This window comes from Oreochromis aureus, linkage group 7 (assembly GCF_013358895.1).
Source record: "Oreochromis aureus strain Israel breed Guangdong linkage group 7, ZZ_aureus, whole genome shotgun sequence".
In the NCBI taxonomy this organism is placed as follows: domain Eukaryota; kingdom Metazoa; phylum Chordata; class Actinopteri; order Cichliformes; family Cichlidae; genus Oreochromis; species Oreochromis aureus.
Window position 1 is genome coordinate 14,389,353 of NC_052948.1, and position 9,683 is coordinate 14,399,035.

At 40.0% G+C, this 9,683-nt stretch overlaps 1 protein-coding gene across 1 annotated transcript; it reads left to right on the forward strand.

The window, feature by feature from the left end:
- The first annotated feature begins 2,181 nt into the window (after positions 1-2,181).
- pnpla2 (patatin-like phospholipase domain containing 2) lies at positions 2,182-9,311 on the forward strand. Its single transcript, XM_031747396.2, has 9 exons — positions 2,182-2,743; positions 3,301-3,533; positions 3,974-4,039; positions 4,865-5,074; positions 5,219-5,279; positions 5,658-5,861; positions 6,862-6,994; positions 7,313-7,435; positions 7,982-9,311. The coding sequence occupies exons 1-9, from the start codon at positions 2,557-2,559 to the stop codon at positions 8,301-8,303; spliced, it is 1,539 nt and encodes a 512-aa protein (XP_031603256.1). The 5' UTR covers positions 2,182-2,556; the 3' UTR covers positions 8,304-9,311.
- The last annotated feature ends 372 nt before the right edge of the window (positions 9,312-9,683 follow it).

Sequence of the window (9,683 nt, forward strand, 5' to 3'; positions counted from 1 at the left end):
CTTGTGTATCACAACGAGCGCCTTGATGGTGGCGCCGCCAAAGTTTCAGCAGAGGGCGGGACCGTCGTGTTAGCACCGTGTGCAGTGATAATAGTCCCCCTTTGGCCATCGGCCGGCGCTGTTGAGTTCATTTTATTGCTGTAGGCGTTAGTGTGACGATGTCCACCCATAAACACTATTTTCAGATGTCTCATGCTGTGAACAATTTTAAACGCGAATGTAATGATACGATTAATGAAATAATTCTAAAATTATTTTTTAAATTGGTAAAATTACCCGTGACTGTGGAGGTAATTTGAGTACAGTGAACTCATTGTCATGTTCAAGAAACCAGTTTGGGATGATGTGAGCTTTGTGGCATGGTGTGTTATCCTGCTGGAAGCATCCATCACAAGATAGGTACACTGCGGTCATAAAAGAATGGACATGATCAGCAATACTCAGATAGGCTGTGGTGTTTAAATGATGCTCAGCTGGTAGTAAGGAGCCCAAAGTGTCCTAAGACAAAATCCCCTACAACTTTACACCACCATTAGCCTGAATCTTTGATACCTCTGATGGATCCAAGCGTTCATGTATTTATCAGAGATGCTCGTATTTAAACCTTGGGTTTAGCTTAAGTATTTGAGCTATTTTTGCCTTCATATCAGATCAAAGTGGTATGGCCATTCTTTTTTGACCTCTGGTATCAAAATGACATTTTCACCCAGATCACTGGATATTTTCTCTTTTTCAGACCATTCTCTGTAAGCCCCAGAGATGGCCTGTGGGAAAAACCCAGCAGATCGACAGTTTCTGAATTTCTCAGGCACGCCTCTCTGACACCAACAACCATGCCACTTTTGAAGTTATATAAATCACCTTTCTTCCTAATTCTCATGCTTGGTTTGAAGAGCATGTTGTCTTGACCATGTATACATGCCTAATGCATTGAGTTGCTGATTTAATATTTGCATTAACTTACAGCTAACATATTCATATAAATTATACATATTCCAAAATTGTTACTTTTAACTTACTGACAAATGTTAGTTAAAAATAATATTTTCAGTCTACAGTTATTCTGGCATACACAAAACAGCCATAACATATGGTATTTAATATATATGTATGTTTATAAATAAATATATTTTTTATATAGAAAATAGCTCTAGGAGACCTTTAGCTTCTATACTGTGATCATTCGTCCTCAAATGTGCTACTTGTTTTTTAACTGTGTTGTCCATTTGTTCAGTGATAAGTCCAGAAATCAATATGTAATGATTTGCATTACATATCGATGAGGAAATTATGTCAAAAGGTCATTGTGGAAAATTTACTTTAAAGTGTAAAAATATTTGTTTGACTAAGATAAATTATGCCAAAGGTCAAAGGTGGTAGAGTCAGAGTGATCAGAACTTAATACTCCGTCAGAAAAAAAGTGTCACCTCCTGTATTCTTTAGTTGTTTTTTTTTTAGTGGCTTTCTTGGAGCTTAGTCCATTTTTTGTGAGTCCAAGCGTGTCCCAGGAGGTCTGGACTGCCCAAGAACAATTTGTGATCCAGTTATAATTTTTTTTAAAAGAATCAACTCTAGCTCATGCTGTTTCATAATAGGGCATGCTCCCCGGAGAAATCATGGTGTCCCGAACAGAACCTGAATCAGTTCCCACAGCAGTGACTATTTGCAATCTATTTCTGTGAAGTGTTGCAGAAAAACATTTCAGTGTTATTGCTGGGCGTACTTCAGGCGCAAGAGATATGGGACTTCATTACTGTATGTTGTGAAACCCTACTACCATTTCAACTTGCACCAATGTTTACTATTTTGTGGCGATGCCGCCGTGTGTGTGTGTGTGTGTGTGAGAGAGAGAGAGAGAGAGGGGGGGGGGGGTGATCTGGCTTGTCTTGCCAATATTGCATAACAGGAAATCAATACACCTTCTTCCGAGCGATAATACCTATCATTGAAGAAAATTCTCATAGATCCTAGACTGGACATTTTTTCCTGACAACGAAAAAACATAAACAGATAGACAAATATAGAAAGGACAAAACAAAACGCCTTGCTCCGTCTGGGGACGAACTTTTGACAGCTGTCAGAGAAGACGCAAGTGACCGCTCTGTGACTTTCCGGGTGTTTCAACGACGCAGAGTGTGATTGGTCGCTTTAGTGTCTTTCTCGATTGTGATTGGTGAACTAGAATTTGCGGTGTCGTTGATGATTGGCCAGGTGGGTTCACTCTACGCCCTCCTCACGCCAGTACTTCATGAAATCACAACAAGTCCCCGTGGTCTGCTGCGTCGGTATATTAACCAGTCCAGGGCTGTTTGTAATTACAGCTTACTTACTTTTTACCGTGAAGGCATTCTTAAACAGTCTGAGTGTTTCGTAGCTACCCGCAACGGAAAATCTGACTTAGGCTTAACGAGGACAGTAGACATTAAGTTATTAACAGGCTCTAGAAGGAGACTGTTAGCTAGTTTTTATAAGTTGGTATCTGCGTAAACTCAGTCGTATCGTGTTCCAGCGACCTTAGCCCCACTGGAGTCCACAGCTGTGGACCGCCCTGGCAGGATGTTTCCACTGGACTCCCCGTGGAACATCTCTTTCGCAGGCTGCGGCTTCCTCGGTATCTACCACATTGGCGTGGCTAGCTGCCTGCAGGAGCAGGCTCCCTTTCTGGTCCAGAACGCCCGGCACATATACGGTGCATCTGCTGGAGCTCTCACCGCCACTGCTCTGGTCACTGGAGTATGTCTCGGCAAGTATCTATTGGGCCTTAGATTGCTAATCTGGAGTGTTATGTAGAAGTTATTGCATGTAACTATGCATTATAGCTTGAAATGAGCGGGATAAGAGAATGATGTAGCATGAAATGGAAACAGAGTGGCATTGAGGCCATCCTCACGCTCATCAGCTCAGTGGTGCAACTCAAAAGTGATAGCCATCTTCTGAGGAAGAGAGGATGTTTTGTAACAGGATCACAGTCCTCTAATTCTTGCTTTAAATGTATCGCCTGTTACCCAAGCAAGTCCCCTTATCTGATGCTCTGCATGTAAAAAACGATTGTAAATGTATTTGTGTCTGTTTTGTTGTATATTACAGGGCCTTCCCAAAGACTATGAATGTAATATTGGAGTATTGCTAAAATTTGGCATGCTTTTAATTATATATATGTGTATTACACTGATGTCCATTAACCTGTCCCCTTTAAATGCTTTATCTAGTTCTTATTCACTGCAACAAAAGCACCAAAACTTTCTGTCATAAAGTGCACAACAGTTCCCAGACGCCAATATCCGTTTCCATGTTTCACAGGAGAGGCTGGTGCAAGCATCATCGAGGTTGCCAAAGATGCGAGAAAGCGGTTCCTCGGGCCGATGCATCCTTCCTTTAACCTGGTGAAGATCGTGCGACACATGCTGCAAAGCACTCTGCCAGCTGATAGCCACCATCATGCCAGTGGGCGGCTGGGAATCTCTCTCACCCGAGTTACAGACGGAGAAAACGTCCTGGTGACCCAGTTCAACAACAAGGAGGAAGTGGTGCAGGTATGCATGTGTTAATACTTTGATCAGCAGGCTCGCTGCAACATAATATTCATCTCCACTGCAACTCTGTTGTTACTGAGGTGAAACAAATGATATGCAGATGCTACACTGGACTATGACACACATTTTTTTCACCATTTTCTGATATGTTCTGCTTGAATTGTTGTTGTGTAGGTTGTTATATTGTAATAATAAAAGTTACAAGCTGCAGCCCTTTTTTTTTTTTAATTTCAGGTAATGTTATTAAAAAATATCCTTTAAGACCAGAAAAACAATAATAATAATTTCTGATATCACAGTGTTTATGTGCTGTGAGTATTATTTAGCTGCAGTCTGCTTGATTTGATTTAAATCAATCAGAAAATCTCCAGCAGTCAAAGAACTGTGTTTCCATTTACAATTATTAAACGGTGTTTCTTATTATTTCTTTTCCAAATCAGGCATGTGTCTGCAGTGCCTACATCCCAGTGTACTGTGGCATCATTCCTCCTACACTGCAAGGAGTAGTAAGTAAATTTACTCTTATCTGGCATCCGTGCACCTTTCTTCTAAGCTCACGTTCCCGCTTTTGGAATATTTAATTAAATCTTTCACTAAGAAGATATTAAATGTTGCAATATAGAAGCACAGCATGTTTAAAACGTGTCATGGCGAGTCCGCTTTGCTGCTTTGCTTGAATTACACACCGTGTTTCCTTCCATTGTGCTTTGCTGTGACTTTTGGCACTTTTTCTTCTTTCTGTAAGTGCGCCCGTCAGGGGCCTCCCTTCCCTGAGAACGTGTTTGCTCTGAATGGCATGTGTTTGGAAACAATGATTATAAAATTCCTGCCGAGTTAGTGTTTGTCGCAGATCTCACACTAAAGGGGAAGTTTTGCTGGACATGTTTCTAGAACAAAGGTTTTTTTCTGGGAAACATCGTTGAGCAATACCAGCGGTCCCAACTGCTCGCCGTGGCCTTTGTGATGGTTTTTTTTGGAGCTTACATGCTCTTGTTTGTATGCAGAGCTTGTGACCAAAATTAGAGAGTAGCAGAGCCAAATGTGATGGTGCAGGCACAGGCTTTCAAAGTTACTCTGTTCTTGCTCTCTTAACCCTCAGTGGCTCAAGTTCAGATTGCTGATGTCATCCACATCTTATCTGTTGACACAGTGTGAAACCTCTGCCATGCCTCCACTTCAATAAAAACACAGATTAGTCAATACACGGGATATTATGTCATTGCTATCATCATCCTGTTTAGAAAATGCTGTAAGGACACGGGTCCTTTAAAGTCAATCACGTGTTATTTTCTGTAGATTTTCTGATGTTTTTTTTTTCTTTATTTGTGCAGCGATATGTTGACGGAGGAATCTCAGACAACCTCCCTCAGTATGAGCTAAAAAACACCATCACCGTGTCCCCGTTCTCAGGAGAGAGCGACATCTGCCCCCGAGACACCTCGACCAACATGCACGAGCTTCGCTTCACCAACACAAGCATCAAGTTCACGCTCAAAAACCTCTACAGAGTCTCCAGAGCACTTTTTCCTCCAGATCCAATGGTATGCAGCTTGATTACAGCCTTCCGGATCTATGCACATAGAGATACACACACAGCTGCTGACAAATTGATTGGCTCAGTGAGTGAACTCAGTGGACCTCTCTGACTCATGTGAGATAACTCTATGTGTTTGTTTTGATTGCAGGTAATGAAGGCCATGTGTAAACAGGGATACACGGATGCGCTGCATTTTTTAAAGAGAAATGGTAAGGGTTGTTGATCTGCCAACTTACTTGAAAGCTTCTTCTGATTGGTACTGACAAGTTGAATCGATCTTTTGTCCCCTGGCTCTGAGATATGAACAAACATTATCAGCCAGATATGCTATCACTGCTTGTGCTTCCTATGACTATGTCATCAAATCAATAGACCAATTTTTCCTGTGATTTGGCGTCTCTTAGCCATTATCGTTAGTCATTAGCTTTATGTAACCATGTAAAAGCATGGGTTTACTAAGGCAACACTTAACAACACAAGTACTTTAAACATTATGAACTCGTTAAGTTATTTATTTTATTAAGAAATGACTGAGACAGATGGTCCCAGATTAAATGAGTCACTCTGGTATTTTCTCTTGTTTTCAGGATTGCTTAATCTCCATCGAATTTATACAGACAGACCACTACTAGCTAACAAAGAAGAAAATGAGGAAGTCAGTGAAGAGGAGGACGCAAATAAAAGTGAAGACAAAGAAAAGTCACAGGTGGAAGAGACAGCATTGGAGGTTTATGCCTGCGCCTCATTCGACGAGCAGATCACTGATTACCTTCCTCCCGCTCTGTCCAAAGGTAACATGATGCCGAAGGTACAGACTGATTTGAAAAGTTGTTACGCACTGTTACAAAGCAAGAACCTTTTAGTAAACTGAAACCAGCATCTGCCTGGGTAGTGGATAAATATATCTAGAGATTAAAAACAATTTAAAACTCCTTTCATAATCGTTAAAATATTTGTCACTGTGAACAAAAATGCAAGGACCTAATGTTTAAAATTTTAAGCAATGTTGCTTTTTTGTTCCATTTCTCCCAGTTTCAGAAAAAGTTTTCAGCATCCTGCACAGTTGGTTCATATTAAAACTCTCTTTAGGAGAAATCACAGCTTGTAAGCCTTTATGTAGCCAGCTGAGTTTTTCAATCCTTGTTAAGCCTTATAAATCTAACTAAAGTCCTGAGACCTTTGTAAACATTTTACCTGCTGCTCTTTTTCCAGAACACAGGGAACCATGACCAAGATGGTTTATGTTTTTGTGACTAGACGTCTTGTGCCATATCTCAGGAATACCTGAAGTGAATTCTTTAAATTGAACTTATGGAGGAACTCTCTGTGTTTAAATGTCACTGTGACCTCACAACAAACATTTGGGATTTTTGCTGTTTTTTATGAAGAATTCTTACTATGTCTAAAAGGATAAAATTGTTAAAGGTCAAATCAGGGCAGACTTGGATATGAACTGCACTGCTACCCCCGTGGGTTAAGGCATAAAACTGAGAGGTGATTATTCTAGTGCCAGTCGTTTTATAAAACCCTTATCTTAGTTTAAATGTCGAGCTTGTTTCATCTTTTGGAAATCAGCAAATTTTATGCTAACTGTAATACTCTCAACACAAATTTTAAATAAAAGAGTGCTCAAACCTTTACGTCACTGCAAGTCTTGTGGGAAAGTAAAGTACACGATGTCCTCTGTACTGAAAAAATCCCTTTGATATGTCATAAGATAGAACTTGTGTACAGTTTCTTTGTAGTTTTGCACAGAGGAGGGTAATTCTGTCTCTCTGCCTCCCTCTGCAGCTCTGGTCGAGGCCTGCATGGAGAGGAGGAGCCTGGCGCAGTCGCTAAGCAACCTGCTTCCTGTCAGGATGGCCACAGCCATGATGCTTCCCTACACTCTCACCCTGGAGTCTGCTATGTCCTTGACTCTCAGGTGCTGTAGGACTTAATTACGTCTGTCCCTATTCCTTCATATGCACCGTCTGTCTGTTTGTACATGTAGTCCCTTTTATTGAACTAATTACCTTTAAACTGTATTTTACATAGAGTGCAAACAGTGGGAATCCGTCTTAGCACTATTTTACTATTACTGCAATATATATAGTATTATTTAAGTTGGTTCAGTCAGTTTTTGTTTTTACTGTCTGGGAGCAACTGTAACCATATAATTTCCTCAGGGATTAATAAAGTATTCTGATTCTGGCGACTATGTCCTCTGACTAATAATCTGACTAATTTGTCCCTTGTGTAGACTTTTGGAGTGGCTGCCAGATGTGCAGGAAGATGTGGTGTGGATTCAAGAACAGTTATTGAAAATCCTACAGTGTTTTCTTCGCCAGACCTCCAGAAGCTTGTCCCGCAGTGTATCTGCCAGGTAGGTTTAGCTCTGCAGTTACACAAAAGTTTAACTTACAGTTTCTGCAATCCATTTATGCCACATATTTACAAAGACTGTCATTATGATGCCATGTTGATGAACCCCAAAACTGGCTCTGCTTTATACAGTGAATGAACAATGCTGAATTTAAACTAAAATTTGAAGTAACTGGTTATTTGATCCTGTTGGGGGCAGCAGAAACAAGTAGCGACTGACAATCACTGTTCTGCTTGATAAACTCACCGTGTTGACACATCCAGCAGTTGCAGAGCAACAGTATCATTCAGTTGCTGTAGCTATCTGCTGTGTAGTTCATAGAAGATGATCTACAGTGAGGTTTTAGGATCTATATGATAATTTGAAAGTGAAGCAGAACCGCTAACTGCAGATTCCCTCTCCCTGTTCACACATCTGCATTTGATTCGTTGTCATAAAAATGTTTTGTTTTTGTTTTTTTTATCTTAACCTGATTTAATAAGACAAAATCAAACAGTTACAGCTTACTCCATATTCATGCTGGTAAATACTTCTCATGAATACTAGGTTGTTCTGCCAACTGGAGCTGCACCACTACAAGTCCATCCCATCCCACTTCAGCTCCCCAAGCCTTTTTCCCACTTGGGTGAATGGGAGGAGCTCTTCAGTCCAGGATGTCTTCATGCGTCTGGAAAACTACAAGAGGCAGCTGCTTTCAGATGTGCTCTGTATCAACATGGATCTGCAAGGCTCCTTCAAAACTGGAATGATGTCGCCAGATAACAGCTCTGCTTCTGACCTTTCCTCTGACCTTTCCTCTGAAGGTCTCACGATGCACACAGGTTATCTTAATGTTCCAAATGATGCTAACTCTGGAAACTACCAGTAGCTCCTAAGAGTGCTGATAGAGAGACATCATCAAATCAGATTTAAAGATCTGTCTTCTCCCTCATGTTAAGGTATTTTCAGCTGAAAGAAGATATTTCTAATATGATCGTCCCCATTTTCTAATGGTTGGAAATTTTAATTGTTTGACATATTTACACTTAACTGTGTATTAAATGCCTTTGGACCAGTGCATGATGCTGAACTGAGGTTTTTGCTCAACTATCGTAAGCCCATACACATATCATGATCGTCTGTCTACAGAAGTGCATTTAAACTTATCACATGTGCTCAGTCATGTACAGACTTGAATTACAGGATGTTGGAAACAAAAAATGTTCAGTTGAGGTTGCACGGTTAAAATAGGTGAGTGTTTATGTTTTTGGTGGAGTGCTGTCAGACCAGTAGTTAATCAGAGTTTTCCTTCTGTATCCAGTCATGAGCTTTAAGTAACTTTTGCTACACAGAGGGCAAAACGACTGATGAACCAGTCTGTTTAGTACACGTAGCTACTCCATTTATGTGATGCAAGTGTCAATGCATAGTGTGTTTCTTGGTTCGTTTTAATGGCAATGCTTTATGTATTAACAATTATTTATATGAAAAATACAAAAGTGCTTTGCTTTTTCCAAATCACGTATATATTTTTTGATCATCTTGATTTATTTAGATGTAAGTTGAAGCCTTTTATAAATGATTTTAAATATGTAGCATTGAATGTTGATAGATTTGATTTGTTGCTACATGTTTAGTGCATATGTAGTAAATCAAAAATGTGATTTTTGTTTTTTGATTAAGTCCCATTAATCTGACTGTGCCTTTTGTTTCTAGGTTACAACCTACTTGTTAAAATTCTTCTTGCACTGTGTGCTGCATCTTTAACTGTGTGATCTACTCCCATGCTGTGCCTTAACCTTCAATGAAATAATTGCAAAATGAGTGCCAAATGATGTAAAAATGTTTCAGAGAAAAATATTTATGTTATTGTGAAATAAAGTGATAATGGTCAATATTTGTGTCTTCATATTCCTGTTCTCACATTAGCCTGTAAACCTGTAGCTGACAATGAAAAGAAGAAAAACGTAACACATGCCGGGCAGTGACCAAATAATGACTCAGGGACTGTGGCAGACTTTGAAAAATACCTCAGCGAAATGAACAAGGACAAAATAACACAGCAGGATACAGTTGGACAGCAACTAAAAGGGTAACATAAATAGTGTCCTAACATGGATAATGCCATGTTAGGACAAAAGAAAAGCTGGCACAATTTCCCTGTTTGCTAGTAGCCATTGAGAAACTCAAGCAAATTCATCCCAACATCAGACTGTGAAGTGCTCAGAGAAACTATGAAAAAACTAAGAGCTACATCTCAGACTAGACA